Genomic DNA, 20733 nt, shown 5'->3' with positions numbered 1-20733 from the left:
ACACCCTCTGAGTATTGCACTAATACCAATAGTGACTCTCCTTTTGCACCCACAACAAGGCGGAGAAGCCTTTACAAAACACTCTTTTCACCACTACCCAGTGCGGCAGAGAATCGTTCGTCCTTTCACATAATCCCCAATGTTGGCAGAGAACCTTCTTTCTTTCACACTCTCCTAGTGTGGGCAGAGAACCCTTCGGCTGTTCACACTCTCCAAGTGTAGGCAGCGAACCCTTCGGCTATTCACACTCTCCAAGTGTAAGCAGCGAACCCTTCGGCTATTCACACTCTCCAAGTGTAGGCAACAAACCCTTCGTCTGTTCACACTCTCCAAGTGTCGGCAGAGAACCGAATCTCCTTGACAGATCTTCTCACAAGAATCTAGAAGGTGAGCCCCGCGTGGAAATTGAGGAGAAAAATCGAAGCATAATTCACGGGCAGACAAGCTAATTTTATGGGATGCAGGGAAGAAATAATTTAATATAGAAACCGGAATGCAAAAACCCGGTTTCTTCACTAACCCAACGAAAATGGGATTAATATAAGGAAATCGGATTTTGATATAATCCGATTTCTATAGAAACCGGATTTCTGCTCTCCGTTTTCGCTCTTTTTTAATTTTTTTTATTGACACTCTTTATGCATATTTACACATTAAATGTACTCCTTTTTATAATTTTGTCATTAATATTTTAAATATTAGACATATATATAACACAAAATAAAGTGATATTTATCTAAATCAAATTAAAATTATAAATATAAAAATTTAATTTGATAATCATAACTAAAATTGAATTTACGCTTCAGCAATACACTCTGCTCTGATGGAACTCCCTCAGCAACGATTCAGAAAATGATGCCCTAGTTCTCGAAAGTTGGCACCAAAAAAATGGCGATATCCCGTAGAATCCGCGGACTCCTCTCCTGTCCTTCTTTTCTCGACCGCCTGAGAACCCTGATTTATATCCAGCAGGTTGTGATTCTTATACCTTCTATGTCTTCAAGTGGGGCATTTATTTCATCGAACAATTTGTAATAAATTCTTCACTGTCAGAGGTGGAACCATACTTCCAGGACGGTAATGGGGATCAACCAAGTCGAAGGCACGAGCTTGAATCCTCCTTCGGGTAAAGTGCTTCTAAAATTCTTTTACCTTATATGCCGGCTACGTGCCCACGGACATATATGACTTCAATCTGGCGCTTTGAATATGTTAAACTGTTGCTATTTTAATAGTTACATGACATGCTAAGCTATTGTTCACCATTTGTGTCTAAATCAGGTCCATTTGATACCTCGGCTTGGAAGATTGTGGACTCAAGGACTTTCGGGATTAGAAAGGAATCGATATTACCTTCTACATTGTTGGTCCTCAAAACTCTTCAAACAAATGGTGCATTCTTCCTTTATATTTCTTAACACCATTGAGCTTTAGGTCACTAGTTCCTGTTACTATGCAAAGCTTACATTTGATATTATATTACTGTCAATTGTTTGCGATTTATTTGACATCAATAATTCTAATGCTTACTTTTTTATTTACATAAAATTTCTATAGTGTGGAACGTGCAAAAATGTTACTAATTTTATTTTCCTTGTAGTCAAGATTAGCACCATCATCATCTTTATCTCAAGTATCATCCTTGCAATAAATGTCAACAACGACTTCATCATCAGCCTTATCCCCATTATCATTGTTGCCAATCAGTGTTATTATCAGTTTTATCCTAGTTATAATTAAAATGCGATGTCCACAGGTTGTCAACCTGCAAAAAAGTTAACCGCTAGTCACAATTATCAGTGTTAAATTGTCAACCTATAGCATTAACTTTTTTTCATAATCAAAAGAAGAATCCCTAGTCAATGTATTTCTACATATTTAATCCTCAATGTTAGCTGTTGACAACAATTGCTATCAATCTATTTGTATAGAACCATTCTAAAATAAAAAGATATCAAATAGCCTACATGTTGAGGCTTAAGTAGATGAGAGAAAAAGTTACGTAAGAAAGCAAAAAGAATGAAAAGGTTTTTGCTATTTAGATGCTTCTTTCTAAATACGAAATAATTGCAAATACTTGAAGTTGTACATATACACTATAAATTTGTTGATTTTTAATGTGAGAAAATATCAAGTTAAGAAAACACTCTATATTTAATGAGTGGCGCTTGTTTAAGAAAGCACTCTATAAGGATCTAGTTTAAATGAAATATATTATGGATGAAGATCAAAAAATGCTTTTTCTTAAAAGAGGATATTCAAATAGGTGGATGAGATATTTCAATAAACTTTTCAATAAAGATTGTGAGAATACGATTCACTTTAGTAACCTTAGCACCCTAAATGAAAGTAAATATTTTTATTTTTGTTGTCGCATTAGTAAAATCAAAGTCGGAGAAACATTTAAGAAAATGAAGTGTGAAAAACAATCAGACTTGATGATATTCTTATAAAGGTGTAGAAATACTTAGGATATCAAGGAAATTCTTGGCCTACTAAACTTTTTAATATTATTTTAATGACTAAAGAGATGTCATATGAGTGGAGGAGGAGTGTGTTTGTTCTTATTTTGAAGAATAAAGGTGATGCACAAGACTACAAATTATAGATGAATTAAGTTAATTTGTCATACATGAAAACTATGGGAGAGAGTAATTGAGCATTGTTTACGAAGTGATTCTAATGTTTCTCAAAATCAGTTTGGCTTCGTGCTCGGTAGATCTATTATGGAAGCTATATATTTGTTGAAAGGTTTGATGGAGAGTATAGAGAGTATAAGGAGGATCTACTTATGATATTTATTAATTTAGAGAATGCATATGATAGAGTTCCAAGAGAAGTTCTCTGGAGAGTTCTAGAAAAGAAAGGAGTTAATAATGCTTATATTTATGTCATTAAGGATATATATACAAGAGTTTTTTCTTGTGTCAAAACACAAGGTGGTTTGACTAATTATTTTCCTATTTTAGTTGGATTACATTAAGGATCAGCTTTAAGCCCATATATATATATATATATATTGCTTTAGTCATAGATGTTCTCACTAGATATTTGTAAGAGGAGGTACCTTGATGTATGTTTTTTTGTTGATAATACTAGAGAGGGAGTTGAAGGAAAATTTAAATTATGGAGGTCAACTTTAGAGTCTAAAGGTTTTTTTAAGTAGTTCTAAAACCGAATGCATGGAGTATAATTTTAGTAGTAATAGATCTAAAACCGAATGCATGAAATAATTTTAGTATTAATAGATCTAGTGGAGAGATTGTGACTTTAGGTAATCAAGTTATTAAACAGAATATACGTTTTAGATAGATGGGGATATTATTACTAGAAAGCAAGTTGGATGGTTGAAGTGGAGGAATGCATCCGACATGTTGTGTTATAGAAAAGTACCTCTCAAACTTAAGAGAAAATTACGTAAGATCGTGGTGAGAGCTACAATGCTTTATGGCGCAGAGTGTTAGCCATTAAAAGAGAAGCATAAAATTAAGTTTAATGTTGCAAAGATGAGGATGCTCAAGTAGATGAGTGACTTTACACTTAGAGACAAAAGACAAAACAAGTTTGCTATTGATAACTCTTTTCTCCTTCTAACCTTGTAAAATAACTCGAATTTTGTGGTGTTGTAAAAATACCAGCTTTAATAAACATTCATTTAATTTATCATGAAAAAATCATAAAAAGTTTTTGTTTCATGATATGGTGAATCACCAACATTTCATCACTACTCCTTTGGTGAAACAAGAAAAATAAAAATAAAAGCCCTTTCTTAGTTTGAATTGTGTTATTCTTGTTTATCAAATGTTATTATCAGTCTTTTCTTTTCCCTCTTCTCTTTAAAAAATTTTCTTGGGCAGGATATGTAGCATATCTTGTCGGAGGGTGCGTAAGGGATCTAATTTTGAAAAGAACACCAAAAGATTTTGATGTGATTACCGCTGCTACTCTAAAACAGGTTTTGCGACAATCTTTCATGGACTGATGTGCCTTGTTGGTTTTCACATGAAGTATCTGTATGTCTTTTGCTTGTATTTTACTTCTTGCAGATTAAAATGCAATTTCGGCATTGTATAATTATAGGGCGTCGATTCCCTATATGCCAGGTTTACATTTCCGGCCATGTTATTGAGGTTTGGATTTACTGTATCTGAGTTTCTCCCTCAAACACATTGTGTCCACTTGGTTGATGGCATCTTTGACATGCCAGGTTTCTAGCTTCAACACTATTGTTAGAAATGAAGATAAACAAGAGGAAATTATTTTTCCTCAATTATCAAATAACTATAATGACGGAGATTTTGCATGCTGGAAGAACTGCATGAAACGGGATTTTACAATCAATTGGTTAGTATATAGTCATTATTCCCTTCTTTCTGTGCTGGAACTGATGTTGCTTATCTAAAAATTGCCCTTGTTCATACAGATGACTTACACCTGATTATCATAATTTTTGGCAACAGTTTATTCTTCGACCCATTCAAATACAAAATCTACGACTTTGTTGGTGGTATAAAAGATTTAAGGGCATCCAAGGTTGTTATCCTCTGATTATTGTGCATGCAGTAGCTTTATGTTGATTTACAATTTTACATCCTCTCCATGAGATTGGTAGTTTTCTTTCTCATTTCCATTTTCATATTTAGGTGCGGACAGTAAATCCACCTCATTTAGCCTTTAAAGAGGATTGTGGTAAGTTCATTTTAGGGTTTGTTTGGGAGGGCTTTCTTACTGCTTCTTAAAGCAGCTTTTTAGTACTAATAGTTTAATTTTTATACTAAAAAGTTGCTTTAAAAAGCAGTAAGAAAGCCGTTCTAAACGAAACCTTATTATTCTTCCTTTTTATTTTTCTACTTTACGAGTTTATGAGCCCAATTACAAGTTGGTTTCTCTACGTGGAAAATTTTGCTTGTCAAGCGAAAATTCTTCGTGGCATGAGAATAGCAGCACGTCTGGGCTTACAATTTTCCAAAGAAACAGAAACTGCAATACAAGACTTATCTTCATCTGTACTAACTCTTAACAAGGTACAGGAAATATTTCCCTTTTTGTTGCAAGATTGCTGGTCACCGTTTCCTCTATATACTGACATGGAAGTCGTCTTTGTTCATTTAGGAAAGGTTAATGCTGGAAATGAATTTTATGATGGCACATGGAGCAGCTTCTTCGTCTATTAATTTACTTAAGAAATTCAAACTGCTTGATTTATTGCTTCCTGCTCATGTGAGTGGAGCATTTATCACCTCATCTACATATGTGGCTTCTCATTTTTTATTTGAACAGAGAAATTATGGTTCGAATTGCTTCCATTCAGGCTGCTTACTTGACATTTCAAAGCAATAAACCATCAGCTCAAAGGTCTATCATGTTAATGGTAACATGCTTTACTAGTTAATTTATTTTGTGCACATGAAACAACAAGGCATCTAAAACTCAAACATAACTTTTATCTGTATTTTTATTATACATCAAAATAGTAAGTGAATGCTTTCAAGTCTCTAAGCTCAATGAGATGCAAAAGCGATTTTTTTTTAAATTTAGTTTCTTAAAGATTTTTTAAGGAAGCTTTTTAGAATTCAAATGCATCATTTCTTTATCCCCGATTTAAATTGTGTTGATTTCTATTTATGTCTTTAGAAAATTTATAATTACCATACTTAGGAGCTACTTTTGTGAATTTTCTCATGTAAGTCATGCATATGTTTTGCAAATAATGGTGCAAATGCAGTAAGCCTACTCTCAATATATTTTCTAGATTGAAACATTATATCCATCTTAAATGGGCTCATGCTTGGCATTTATTGACAAATGAATTGTATGCAAACTTACCTCTACGCAATATGAAATTCCAACCAGATGTGTGATTGTTTATCTAAAAATTAACATTTCACCCAAAGTTCTATCAACTATCCTAGTTTTTCCGTCAGTTTGTGGGGTGATAAGTGCTTGAAAATTTAAATTGTGTTCTATTTTTTTTTCCGAACGGAAATTATTCATGAAATTTACATCATAATAAAAGATAGTTATTTTGGATAATCAATCACCTCATTAAAAATAAAATTTTATGATATGAAAAGCATTAACTATTTTATTATATGGCATGAAATGAGCCTTTAAAAAAGCGTCCTACCATTTAAAAAAAATGACTTGGCATCACAAACATATAATAATTGCTTTCTCAATATTCATGTTAAAACTAACATAAATTTATTCAAAATTCTTTCTGAGGCTTGTATGGAATAGACAAAGGCGTCAAAAGACCTATAATATGTTTTTTTTTTCCTTTAACAGTTGGACAAATCATTTTTTCATTATTAAGACTTGGTTGAAAAATATTAGAAATGATCTTTCTTTATTCGATTTAAATGAGAATTTGACTCTTAACATGACACAATGGAGAAAAAAGATTCATGTGGCCGGCCCCACATAGTGGGATAAAGGCTTGATGTTGTTGTTGTAATAGTTGGACAAATCATACAGTTTGAAACAATATGTGTCATGTTTCTTTTCAAGCTTGCTAAAATTACCTATCCTCAATCATTATTATTATCTTCTCTCTCCCAAAATGCCAATTAAATCTTCAGCCCAAAATGCCAATTAGTAGTATGACAAACATATAATTCCAAGATTATAAAGTCTCTTAAAGATGAATTTGGAATACAAGTATGAAAGTGCATAAATAAAATAATAAATAACATTCTTTGAACATATATTCTTTGTTAAGCACAAATGAATTGTTATTTGAGTTCTCATAAATCTCACTAAAATCCTTCAAAGTGACATGTTTCTCATTTATGTGTTTAAAATCAGTCAGTTTACCTTGTAATGCATGTAAAATAATAACTCTACTTGATGTGAAACATGTATGAAAACAAGAATTGCATTGGGAAATTAATAATAATTTCAACAAAACTTTGCCAATTGTAAATCTTATGTTTCACCAAGTTAGATTCCTGAATTTTCAATTAGAAGTTATGTAATAACATACGGTCACAAACGAGATTAAAAGGATACTTGCAAATAACAACAAAATAAATAAGTAAAACTAAATGCAATGAATAACAAAAATTCACGAATTAACAATTAGAAATGTTCACCTTGAGTTCTCTCACTCTCGCTCCTGAAAGTGGTGTTTAGCAGAGAAAGATTAAAAGTAATCCTAGTGATGCCACCACGAGACAAGTGACGTTTAAGGTATTGTTCGTCGGAGAAGTAGCCGGAGGAGGGGAAGTTGATGGACGTCCGATGATTTGCTACTGTCCTGTTGGTTGTTGCTCGTCGATCGTCTCGGCGAGATGATAGAGCATGTGATCTACGTAGTTTTCAATGGAATCTTTGAATTCCCAGTCGGGATCAAAGAATGGTGATTGAAGGATGTCGATTTGTCCTTGAGAGTTGTATGCAAATCCGTGGTTGACTTCAAGATTGACCATTCATGGAGGCAATGTCGGCTTGTCGGACTTGATCCTTGAGAGGGTTTGATTTGGAGGAGGAGAGAAGTTATGAGAGTTTGAGGCAAGGGGAGGATTTTGGCTTGGTTAGGTTGGGGTTCAAGGAGGTTGGGAGAGGGAAGAGAAAAGGGTGGCTTAGAAAAATCTGAAATTAATTTCAGATTTTTCTAGGGATGGGAAAGAATAGATTTTAAAATTCAAAATCACTCCAAATAGGCAAGGGGAGGAGGGGCAGCGGTTAGAGGGGATTATGGGGATTTAATTGGAGAGAGAAAGGGGAGAGAGGGTGGGCCGGCCACATGGGGGGGGTGTGTGGCGGAAGAGTCTAGGTTCAATTTATTTGGGCCCAAGGATTTAATTAATGATTGGGATCAAATATGAATATAATTTCAGATTTGATTTAATTTGGAGGCTTACTAATTAGGTTCTAACAATAAGGAAAGTATTTGAAATTCAAAATTAATTGAATTCAAATATAGACTCTTTCCTAATTGCCATTGGGATATCTTAGGAAAGTAATTAGGAGCCAATGGAATTTGAAAATTCAAATGAGGGTGGCCGGCGGCTAGGAGGGTTGTCGGGAGGGAATACCGGCGGTTGAAGGGTGGAGACCGGCGGCTTGGGATGATGGGGATGGGGCCGGCGAGTTATGGGGGGGAATGGGAAAGGCTAGGGAGGGTTTTGGCCGGCGGCAAGGAGGAAGGGTTAGGGGGTGGTGGCGGGTATAGGAGAAAGGAGAAAACAAGAAAAATAGAGAAAACCAAGAGCTCAATTGAAGGGGCCGTTGGGTACTTCGTTTGAGCCTCTCCTAGGCTTCACCTCTCCTACAAGAGCTCACAAACAAGAACTCAAAATCTGAAAATTTTATTAAGTCACATTAACCTTATACAATGCAAAAGACCTCTATATATATAGGTCTAAATAATAAAAGAAAAAGAAAGACTCAAATGCCCTCGGGGCTACAACAAGAACTCACTACCTATAGGGGTAAAATAGGAAAAACTAAAATCCAAAACAATAAGCAATACATGAATGCATCAAAAGTAAAGGCTCCGAATCGTAGCTGTCGATCTACAATTCCTCCGATGATATACATGTCGAAATCTCTGGCTGATGTCCTCATCACTGCTTTTAAGTATAATTACTTTTAATCTCAACTCTAATATATTGTTTAAGGACACGCATATTTTCCATAAAATTCAACTCATTTGGCATGTCTATATCCTTAATGTTTTTTGCGAACTCAGATATTTCAAAGCTTGATGGTTAAAGTACAAAATCTTTAGGCAATTGATAATGCCTCCAATAACGAAGGTCCTGCATACAAATATAAATTATCTATCGTGGTTTGAATATTTTTATTTAGCATTATTCAAATCTCACTAAAGAATGTAATAAAATGTCTTTCTTGACTTAAAACACCTACAATGCCTGCACCAGATGTGCCCCAAGAAGCTTCAATCACTTTATTAAAATCAAATGATTTAAGAACATGTTTATTTATACGTCTCTCATTGATTTCAATATATTCATGATCAATATATTTAATCCATTTAAACTCTCTTTTCTTAAGTTAGTTGGTGATTAGTGCTATAATATTCTATAAAAAAATGCCAAATCATGAAAGCTCCAAACTTTAGGATTATTAGTAGATGTGTCAATCATTAAATACTTTAATCCTATCAAAATCTACAAATAACCCATCACTAAATGTAACAATTCCTAAATGGGAAAAGGATCAAAATAGTCTCTAGACTCTTTATGAAAGGTCAAAATTATCCCCAACTGTATTAAATGACCATTTTGGTCTGTTAACTCTTTAAAGAGGAATCAAAGTAGTCCCTTTTCTCATTTCTTAATAGACCATAGATGATGTCATAAAAAAAACATTTTTTTAAATTCAAGAATATTGGTACTTCTAGCCAATACTTATTTTCCATTGGTGCCTCTAGTTAGTATTTCAAAGAAATGGTACATAAGAATGAGTACTGAGAAAGTTATGCAGTGGCAACGTTGTAGGTGGACGTGGATGATGGCCTTACAATGGTGTTGAGAGAAATGTAGTTAAATGCAAGATTTAACTAACCAAGTGTTGCCCGCCATACTTAAAACAGCAAGATCTCTTTTGCTGTTCCCAAAACCTGTTCAGAATGAAGATGACAGCACCATGAGAAATATAATGTAAGGGATGGCTAGGAGCTAGCGAGTGGCAATGGAGAGATGAGGGCTTTACCATGTTAAATTTTTGGGGCTTAGACTTGAGAGTGGAGAGATAATGGGTGGGCAGTGGTAGTTTAGAAAAGCAAATGCAAACTTTGGACTTCCGGCTTCAAATCCCTCGAATTTTGAAGATTTGAGTTCTTTGGTCAAGAACTGGAATCCTCAAATGACCAACCAGACACATTAAGGGATTGGAAATCTTTTTCAATTTTCCAGGAATTTTATTAAATCCTCATTTTCCAATTAACGCTAAGAGAGTATCACACCTAAGGATAGATGCTTACTTTAATGTGCTAACGCACTTACAAGTTATTCCATTAGAGAAGCTTACATCTTAGCAAGATTCATTTACTTGGATGACAAATAGAATGTTGATTTAGTTACATTATGTGAGAAAATAGAGCATATATTGTCTTTTCATCCTTGCTGAATTGATGGTGGATAAATTTGAGGCTATTAACAAGGACCTCTTCACATAAGGAACATCTAAAGAACAGAGGGTTGAAATGACGCAGATTTCTAGAACCGGAAAGAACCTCAAGTTTGGTTTATTTAGGCTTCGTTTGGGTTAGCTTTTTTACTGCTTCTTACATCAGCTTTCAAGTAGAAAAATTAAAAATTTTGTACTAGAAAGCTGCTTTATGAAGTAGTAAGAAAGCCGTCCCAAACAAAACCTTAATTGGAAAATGCTTGGGCATGCACTCACATGTTCATATATGTTAATATAATTTATGAGTAATAACTGCTCGAGTTGTTTGAGTGAAAATTTATTTATACATCATGTTTTGATCTACACGAAAAAAAAAAAGCTTTCCATCAGAGATATCTGAAATGTTGATTTCATAGGTGTATTGTTTTCAAAGTCTTAATTCGCATTAAAGATTGTCCCACTTCTGAAGTACAATCTACTATGGTCTATCACCGTTTTTTCACAATGCTGTTTTCTTTTGCAGGACTTGCTAATGAATGCTGATAAATTGCTTAGAGCTGACCGTCCATGCAGTTGTGATTTATGGTAGGAAATGATATGCAAGTTTGTTGTGTTTTATAATTGCATGTCAGGGTAAAGATCACTTGTTCTTATTTCTAGCTACCTTCAAAACCCTCTTCCGTATTCCATATCATTCGAGTCCTGCTGATTCCTGAAACTAATGCTACTATACAAAACCTTGTGCTTTAGATGGTCACCGACCACTTCACTGTACATTTTCATCTTTTCTTTTCATCCTCTATTTTCACATTTTCTTTCCATCCTCCAAGTTTTGATGTTATAACCATCAAATGTAAGATTGTAATTGCCTGTTATTTTAAGCATAATTAAAACTAGTGATTTGCAGAATTTCAAAAACTTTAAAGCGTGTTTATTCAACAATCAAATGCATCAACATTTTCTAAATGACTAAAGATCATGAAGATGGTTGGAATTTCAATGTGTAGTTTAGAAGGCTAGAAATTATTTACATGGTTTTTCCTACTGATATTATAGAATTTTGATGTAGAACGGAGGCGTTGCTAGGGAGAAGTCTCCTCTCCAATTTTTCTTGACAGCAAGTTCATATTTCACAAAAAATCTTAGAGGTTTCAGTTTTCTTTCTTGAAAGAGGAGGGAGAACAAGCACCAACTCTTCTTGTAGAACTTGAAAACAGTTTCAGATTCCAAACATCTCTTGCACTTGGAAGAGAAAATAAACTCCAAGCCTCTTGACCAAAGTTTGAAAATAGCATCTGAGAAAATTTCAGATTTTTTTCCTTCTCCAAAATCTGACAGCAAATTCTATTGCTTGGGACGCTCTGGACAGCAGCTATCATGGATTCCAACCTTAGGATTGTGGGAGGGATCAATCTTGAAATCTGGCCAGCATGCAGGAAGCGGAATTTTCAGGGATTTCTCCCTAATGAGTGGCTGAGATATTGGAGGATGGAGTGGAGAATCTCGTGGACAGTTGTGGGGAGACTCAGGAGTTGATTTCCAATGCTTAGGTGGCAAATTGAATCAAAATCAAATTAAGGGGAGAGGAGAACTAGGGGGCAGCGGGTAAGAGAGAAGTTGGGAAACCGGGATTTAATTCCAGAAATAAAAGAAATAGGATTTCTACATGAGGCTAACTTGTTATTTTTAGCATTATTAAAACTAGTTATTTGCACAACTTCAAAAACTTTAAAGCTTATTTACTCATCGATTAGATGCATCTAACTTTTCTCAATGAATGACTTCAATTGATGAGAAGATGGTTGGAATTTCGATATGTGGTCTTTTAGATAGCTAGAGTTTATTTCGGATTTTTTAAATGATATTTTTAGTATATTTGATAGTTTTGATTGATTAAATACATCGAAAAATTAGACTAGATATTTATAAATGTAGATTAACAAATTATATATATATAAGTGATAGACTCCCATCCTTTTACCTGAAAAAAAAATCGATTCTCCACATAATTAGTTTTTAATGCTCCCATTTTCAAATGCAAGTTCAACATCATTAATTTAAAATTATAACCTAAGAACAATTTGGTGATCTAATTTGATTACTCTTTATAAAGATTGGACAGTTGATCAAATTTGATGAAAACAATAGATGACATGTAATGCCCCTCACTAAAAGTACATCTTCTATAATTTTTTTAATCAAATCCATTGAAATTGTACTGTTATTTATACATGCTTAAAAAATTTATTCTGATTCGAATATTGCATTAATTTAATGAATCATTTATCTCAATATCTAGACGGCTTGTTAAGCTGTTACTTTTGTATGCTTGGCATTTGTCAAATTCATCTTGAAATTTGATATTGCACTATTTTTTGTCTAAAGCTTAAATTGAATGGTCTTGATGTGACAATTGGATGTTATATGATTGAAAGATTTGCTAATAATGTGTAAATGTTACTCCTGCATAAAAAATGAAGGGAGTGAGGTTTATGGCATGCGTAGATTATATACTTAAATACTTTAAATTTGCGTTAAACTCAAACCTATCTCAACCTGGTTTGTGATGGTTCAGCTCTTTTTTGAACTCGAATTGGCTCCAACTGTTTTAAATAGATGCCCATTCCTGGTCAATAAGGGAGAGGAGGTTAGAGTTATGAGTAGTTGGTATAAATTTTCTGTGCTTGATGTAATTAAAATGAAAGGTTTATAGTTTGATCATGTGGATATTTTTTAGATGGGTGAAATTGTCAATTGATTGTTACCATGTAAGTCAGCCTTTTGATTCAGCCACAATGGCATTTTCATAGGTATAGCAACATTCTTCCACTGCCTTTATCAGTGCTGGTGAAAAAGCCTTGTATTTAGATTGATATCCCAATTCTTCTTTTGGTTTGCCCTTCATACTAGTTCTTGCTTATATAACCTGAATCCATTCTTTTAAGTTCTGCTGAGCCCTTGCACTGTTGCACAGCCCTGTATTTAGATCAAATGCTGATAACAAGTTGAGACTGAACTTCTAGATTTACATGAAATGCAAACTTTCATATTCTATACTCCACTGCAAATTCTCGCTATAATTAAAGTTTATAGTTCCTTGAAATTTCTAATAGTTTAAAATTTTTATTGTTCTTTCATTTCTTTAAGGGAGTGAGACGTGCAATGCTTTGTGGTGTAGAATGTTGGCCATTAAAAGAGAAGCATAATATTAAGTTAAGTGTTGCAGAGATGAGGATGCTCAGGTGGATTAGTGGTTTTACTCTTAAAGACATGATACGAAATGAGCATATACGTGAAAAGGTTGGAGTAGCTCCAGTGGAAAATAAGATTAGAGAGAGTCGCCTTATATGGTTTAATCACATAAAACAGTAGCCTTCCCATGACCCGGTTAGGAAAGTAGATGTATTAGATTATACTTATGTTAAGAAAGGTGGAGGTAGACCTAAAAAGACTTGGTTAGAAAATATTAGAAATGACCTTTCTTTTTTAGATTTAGATGAGAATTTGACTCTTAACAGGTCACAATAGAGAAAAAGGACCCCACATAGTGGACGGAGTGAACGTGCATATTTGATGACTTACATGGCTAGCGATTTCTACTTTTTGTTCATTTTTACCAATTTTGCAGGATATATAATTAATACGTTGAAATTGTTTAATTAAAGCTGAAATGTCATGAAACAGGCTAGGATTGTTGGCTTTTCATCTGGCTTTGGTACAAAATCCTCAAGACTCTCTTGTTATTTGGACTTTTTCTTCTATCTTGTACCATGGGACATGGAATGAAGCTGTTGCAAGCTCTGATGATCTCATTTACTTCGTTCCTGAAATTTTACCGCCCTCGATAGCTAAACTGGATGAACTTCTTTTAAAAGAAACTTCACGATTTGCATCACTGGTCAAGTCTTCTGTGGAAGTTTTAACTGATTCAAATGTTCTTCAACAATCTTTGGCCAAATACGGCCCGCTATCTTCATCTCAATGCCTGGTAAGTGATCCATTGTCATGTAGTATTTTCAGATTTGCATTTTATACACAAATATCTTGAGTTCAATTAACTAATCGAACTTTACTTGCTATATATATATATATATACTATTATTGTCGAGTCCCACATCCTGAATAAGAAAAATGAGGGATTACGTTAGTTAATCAATAGCTAGTGTTAAACTTGTCTAAGAATCATGATATAAATCATTTAATATATTGTATTAATGCCATGATGTTCCCTTGAAGCGACACTATGTATGGAATGAATATAGCAAAAAATGTGCAGGACCAGTGCACCATCGCTCTGGATAAAAAAGCAAGTCCATGAAATTAGAATTATGATAAAAATTTGAAATATATATACTCTTATATACATATTAATAAATGATTTTGGATTTAGGAAAAATGCTAATAAGTTTGATAATTTTGGATTTAACTTATGATTTTCAGATAGTTGTATTAGAAATGTAGTTGGTGTGATTTCAAATAAGAGTTTGAAGGATAAGAATGTAGAAATTAATAAAATTGGAGATAAAAATATAACTTTAAAAATTATTGTTGATGCTAAGTTTATTAATATTTAAGTGCATATGCTCATCAATTATGTTTGAATATGTGTTTAAAAATAAAATTTTAGAATGACTTAGAAGAATTAATATAAAATATAGATGCTGAAGAAAAATTTTTATTGGAGAAGATTTAAATAGACAAGTTATTAGACTAGTATAAGATTTTAAAAACATTCATGGTGGTTATGAGTATGGAGCAACTAATGAAGGTGATAAGATCATATCAGATTTTACTCGAATTTATTATTTTATAATTGCTAATATTTTATTCAAGAAAATAGATAATTATCTCATATTTATAAAAATAAATCATTTAGATTGTAAAGATTTTAAAGTCATTTCCAGTGAAGGTTTAAGATGAAATGGTAAAAAATTGAAAATTAAACATCTTATGATCAAATTCCTCTTTGATCTGCAGGTTTTTGTTGCTCCGAACACGGGGAGAAAAGTATCAAAACTCTTTGATGTTATTGATATTTGCTTAAATTGCCATGGCAAAGAAGAAGGAAATCTTCATATAAAAGAAAAAAAATCATCCAGAAAGATGAGAGCAGAAATAAACTACGAGCTGCTCAAGAAAGGGGATTTGAATGAAACGAGATTCGTTCTTGGAAAAATCATTATGGACACGATGAAAGGTGAACCAATTTCTGAAGCAGATAAGAGAATGGCTGAAGGAGAGAACAAAGTCAGGTTGTCCTCATTGTTCTCGTAATATTGTATCATTAATATTTTCATTTCAGAATGTATATTATTAACAGAACTTATTAAATTTAGATTTATGTGGCAGAATTTTTTTGCCTTTTGTTTTTGAAATCAAGCTTTGTAGTCTTAAGGGCTTCATTTGGGTGGAACGAATTTCTTATTATTTTTTAAAGTAGATTTTAAATAAAATTTTTATTTAAAAAATAATAAAGAAGTCATCCCAAAAGAAAGCCTAAGACTGATGAGATAGTTTACCTCAAATTATTCCTCATTATTCTGCGTAGGTTGTTGAACTAATTACTAAACCCTAAAATTCATTTACATGAATTCTTTTTTTCTTCAATTTGTCTTGTTGTTATAAGTTAAATTCTCATTTAAATCTAATAAAAAAAAAAGATCATTTCTAATATTTTGTAATCAAATTTTTGTAGGTTTATATCTACTTTTTTAACATAAATTAAATATAATACATTTATTTTCCTAACCGATCATTAGAAGGCTATTGTTTTATGTGATCAAACCATCTATATTCCACTAGAGCTACTCTAACCTTTTCACCATTTATGCTCATTTTGTATCCTATTTTTACGGGTAAAGTCACTCATCCACCTAAGCATCCTTATCTCGACACCATAAAGCACGGCAAGTCTCATTATTATCTTAAAAAATTCTCTTAAGTTTGAGAGGATTTTCCTATCACACAAAAAGCTCGATACATTCCTCCACTTCAACCGTCCAACTTAAATTTTATTGATCATATTCCCATCTATTTCACCATCACTCTAAACAATAGATCCAAGATTAAAAAAAAAAACTGAAAAAAGAATAACAAATAATGATAATAATAATAATTGAATTGAATTGTAGTTAACGACAAGTTGATTTATTTCAGTCTAATTTTGCCATTCTGTGCGATTGAATTCAATTAGAATATCTGATATACATAACATATAGCCATTTAAATAAAAAATATATTTAACTTTTCATTTTATTTCAATTTTACTCTACATTAAAGCGACCCAGAAGAATTAAAGAAAGCTGAACTAATTCAAAGCATTAAGTTGATTTTTTGAATCAAAATTCCTTTGGAAATTAAATTGAACTATGCTCGCATGTCACGTATTGATGAATTACTTGTACAATTTCCATGAGTAAGATCTAAAAGATTACGCCAGCCTTCTTTTCTTCTATTTAAGCATGCAAAAAAAGATATCTGTCAAATAACTTGGCACAGATGCAATCAAAAAAAAAAAAAACTGCTTGTACAAGAAGCAATTCTTCATCTTTATGCAAAACCTACAGTGAAATTAAAAATTAGGCTTCGTTTAGGATGACTTTCTTACTGTTTGATCTTAAAGCAGTTTTTTAGTATAAGATATAAAATTTTTGTATTAAAAAGTTGCTTTAAGATCGGCCGAAACATCAGCTTAAAACTATAAATTTATTGAGTATAATCATATTTATTGACAGAAAAAATGTTACAAAGGAACACTTAGAATAAAACACCAATTTGATATATGCCAGCTATTTACCATATCTCTCCAAAAAGAAGAAAAAAAAAAAAAACATGGCTGTAAAAAATGTTATGGAGAAGCCAGCTGCAGCTCCTAATCATATTATGCTTATGATGCCAATAAGTCATCCTGAAAAAGAGAATCTTGAAAAGAGAGATCGTGGTGTAGAGTCTACAGAAGCAGATGGACTTGAAGCAATATTCGACCGGTATGCTTGTTGACACTTCCTTATCTACAGGTATGGGGTGCAAAATATGAGTTTAAATTGCAAAAGCTGTAGTTTTTTTTTTTTTTGGTGACGATGAACCGTCTGCTGCCACGTCAGATTTTGCCGAGAGCGTTTGGCGGTCCATAAACCCCGGCCGACTTACCAGGCCACCCACGCCACTGTACCCTCGGCCGGCACTTTGGGGCCCCCAGACTGCCGCTCGAGGGAATCGAACTCGGGATGGGGGGTTCTCAGCTGACCACGCCCACCAACCGAGCTAAATCGGTGGGTAAAAGCTATCGTTTAATATGATGCCAATTGATCATCAGCCAGTGTTATTGATTGCATTTTAGAATGCTAATTTGTAACATTTTCTATGGGGAAAAAACACTACCAAGGGATATTTCAATAAAAATGATTTCCTAGAACGTTCAAGGTTAAAAATTATGAAGTATACCTCATCAGGACTGAATTGCAGAAGCATTCCAACGACAGGCAGCAATGCTTCCACTTCACCTGTTGAAACAGGAAAAACAGTTCCAACAGTAAATTCCATAAGTTTGTTTGATCAATATTCAATATCAAGATTATACCGTTAAATCGGTGGAAAATTAATTAAAAGTTTGAAATTTTAACAGCAATCCAATTGAGGGTTCAACTATGATGATGTAACTGTTATTAAAACTAATTCGAATTATTTAAATGATAATATTTACAAAAATGATAATAAAAACACAATTATGCTTATTTATAAATATGCTATGTAATAAAACACGTGTATGAAATAAGTAAAAAAAAAATTAAAAGTCAGGGTTGATAGCAATTCCTTTAAAATTCTGTTTTTTAATTGGGCTGAACTAATTTGAAGTCTGATTCCTGATTCAACCGGTTCGAATTAGTTTTCACAATCAGGCTCAATATGTCGTACAATATTTTAAGAAATGTATGCCAAATCAGCTTTATGATGCAAGGGGCAACATGATTTGATACCTGTCTCAAGAAGTTTTAGTATGACGTTTTTAAGATATGTCATATCTACTCCTTCACGTTTCTTTGATCTCTCCACAATACGAAGCTCTTCCTTCAACATTGCTTCCTGTTTGGAATTACAAATCGCAAACCAATCTTTCTATGAATAAAATAAAACTTTGTATATCACATTTAACAAAATCAGGAATGATTCTTAAAGTTTTTAATGTTCTTTAAAGGGAGCAGTTGACATAAAATTACATAATTGCTGAAAACACCTTACACATAAAATTGTTAATAGTAAGCTGGCCACTAAGCGTATCCCGTAATATATCAACTACACAATTTAAAAGTTATTACGGGAAAAGGAATTATATAAAAGTTGTTCTTCCACAGAAAGGTAAATGACTCAGACTATTAAACAAGGAAAGAACATTAAGCTTCTGTACTCTCCCTTATAACAAGGAACTTAGGGTTCTTTTGATTAGGCTTAATTTCTCCATTTTCAATTTCAAGAAGCCAAAATCAGTTCCTTTTAAATGTTTGGAAGAACAACTTTTATATAATTCCTTTTCCCGTAACTCCATTTTTTTCGGTTATAAAAGTTATTTGATTTATGCTTATTCCGTTTCAAACTCAGTTTCTAAAAATAAGAACTTAAAAAAAAAATGTTACTCAAACAAAATTTCATAATTAAAGCTCTGTTTTAGTAAACCCCTTTTTCTTAACATTTTCTAAAACTTCATTTTAAATAAGCAACAACCCAACCAAACAAAGCCTTAGTTTAGTCTGTTTCCTAGTGTTTATGTCTGAGACCTACAAACGTTCAGATCTAGAAAGTTTTATGATACAAATATGCCTGAAAAATGCCATTCCAACTAAAAAGCACTTCAGTTGTAGAATATTAGATCATATTTATTTGAAAAATAACGAGACCCACAAGTTAGATAAGATCATGCTTAAGGAAAATAATAGTAATGATTTTTTTGTCCACGAAGTTCTGACTGTACAACGTACACGAGCTTTCCCTAATATACTATAAAGAAAATTGAATTATACCTGTTGACTGTGCAAACGATTTTCACGCTCCAGCTCCTCAATCTCTTCCTGGTGGACTTAAAATTTTATATAATGAAAAAGAGAGGGAGGATATCATGTGATTCAGAGCTCACCTGAAGAGCCAAGATATGTCTTTGTGACTGTGCAAGTTCTTCTTCTCTCTGAGCTTGTTGTCTAGCAAGCAGCTATATTTAAAATTGTAACCAAAAATATCAGCACAATGAAAATTTGCCATTTGGAGCAGCTGTCAAGGAATTAACATAGGGAAAAAAAGTAATAAATAAATTATACGTCACCAATCAATCATCCCAGTAGTTCCTGTCCCTCCTAGTTTACCACTGCTTGCTTCCAAACAAAAACTTTCAAAGCAAGAAACTACTTCTCACCAAATGGGAACTTCAACATCTTGAGCACTGAACTTCACTTAATTCATATAGTTCGCCTACCATCTTTCTGGGCCATCCATCATTTGCAATGGTTAAGCCACTGATTCAACGAAGCTCCAACATCAAATAGTCAAATTAGGGTCAGGCCCAAAATAAAGGGTACATGGACTTGATTTGGATATCCCAAAATTCACTCCTAAGATCAAGGTGGTCTAAATAAGAAAGGATGATAATTAAGTTCACAGGGTTTGCTTATCTAATAATATCTCATTATAAAATAAGGGATTAGCCCTTACAATGTCTTATTTTCCTCCCCCTTATAATATCCAATAATCCTAGACAACCGAAGTAATATATCCCCACTTGTAACTTTTAACCACGTCCATTCTCACTATCCAAGTGCTTATGGGTTTCGATGAATTCAAGTAGTAAGGAAACACATCAAGGCAAAGAGAAGAAGTGAGCAATGAAAGGACCAACAAAAAATCAAAATAGAGATCAAAGGGCTTTCTACATCAAAGAGACTACACGGGTTTGTGTTTTCTACTTTATAAACAGTCTTCTTGGTGCATCCTCTCCTCTCCCTTTTATTACCATATTTCTTAACAATGCCATTGAACACTTCGCCTAAAATTACATGAACCTAAACAGATTTTCCTATTATAAGGCTCATCTTTAAATTCTAGAGTTAAAAGAATCATTTTTTTGTTTCTTACATCAACAGTTAATCAAGGTTGTTGAAAGAGAGAAAATTCTTATATTTATTAATTGAAAATTCGTGCCTATATATAGGCCAAGGTGAGCACAAAAGGAAAAAAAAGGAGAATAACCTCAATTAATAGGATAAAAAATGTCTCTGTTAACATGATGCTTTCTAAAGATAGCACCTTCCCAATCTTCTTATATTCCTATAATAATACTCCTCCTCAAGTTTGAGTGTATACATCAAAAGTTCCTTCTTACAAAGATTGAAAAAATAAAGAGGGCTTGGAGCTTTATTAAAGATATCAACCAATTTCTCTTCACTTGATATAAGAGAAGTGATGGTCTCTTTAACAAGACTACATCCCTAACAAAGTGCCAAACAACTTCAATTTATTTTATTCTTTAATGGAATATATGATTGCCTACGATGTAGATAGATGCTTAATTACTATAACTAAGGATCATAGATTTTGAAACAGGAAATACAAATTCTTCTATAGAAGTTCTAATCCATATAATTTTACAAA

The 20733-nt window shown here is 33.1% G+C and overlaps 2 protein-coding genes across 2 annotated transcripts in view; one reads left to right on the top strand and one right to left on the bottom strand.

Annotated features, from left to right (window-relative positions):
* The first annotated feature begins 792 nt into the window (after positions 1-792).
* Positions 793-15476, top strand: LOC110108501 (poly(A) polymerase I). Its single transcript, XM_020839176.2, has 14 exons — positions 793-975; positions 1057-1129; positions 1285-1395; positions 3861-3958; positions 4050-4133; positions 4211-4347; positions 4464-4536; positions 4647-4692; positions 4918-5027; positions 5116-5223; positions 5315-5374; positions 10625-10686; positions 13786-14089; positions 15079-15476. Exons 1-14 carry the CDS (start codon positions 892-894, stop codon positions 15373-15375), a joined length of 1647 nt encoding a protein of 548 aa, XP_020694835.1. The 5' UTR covers positions 793-891; the 3' UTR covers positions 15376-15476.
* Positions 15477-16787: 1311 nt separating this feature from the next.
* The window catches only part of LOC110108491 (protein GRIP), a 57072-nt gene continuing 53126 nt past the window's right edge, over positions 16788-20733 (bottom strand). Inside the window, exons 17-21 of the mRNA XM_028695664.1 lie at positions 19229-19300; positions 19116-19163; positions 18078-18183; positions 17545-17603; positions 16788-17111 (exon numbers count right to left, since the gene is read on the bottom strand). Coding sequence (XP_028551497.1) covers positions 17004-17111; positions 17545-17603; positions 18078-18183; positions 19116-19163; positions 19229-19300 — 393 coding nt within the window. The 3' untranslated portion in view covers positions 16788-17003. The remainder of the gene's footprint in view (positions 17112-17544; positions 17604-18077; positions 18184-19115; positions 19164-19228; positions 19301-20733) is intronic.

The sequence above is a fragment of the Dendrobium catenatum genome, unplaced genomic scaffold (genome assembly GCF_001605985.2).
Source record: "Dendrobium catenatum unplaced genomic scaffold, ASM160598v2 fragScaff_scaffold_72, whole genome shotgun sequence".
NCBI classification, from domain to species: Eukaryota; Viridiplantae; Streptophyta; class Magnoliopsida; order Asparagales; family Orchidaceae; genus Dendrobium; species Dendrobium catenatum.
Note: the sequence above shows the minus strand (reverse complement) of the source record. Positions and strands in the feature narration are given on the sequence as shown.

Coding starts and splice junctions, on each gene's coding strand:
- LOC110108501 (XM_020839176.2), top strand. CDS start 892: ATGGCGATATCCCGTAGAATCCGCGGACTCCTCTCCTGTCCTTCTTTT. Junction 4,134..4,210: donor TTTCCGGCCATGTTATTGAG/GTTTGGATTTAC, acceptor TTGACATGCCAG/GTTTCTAGCTTCAACACTAT. Junction 4,537..4,646: donor AAGATTTAAGGGCATCCAAG/GTTGTTATCCTC, acceptor TTTCATATTTAG/GTGCGGACAGTAAATCCACC.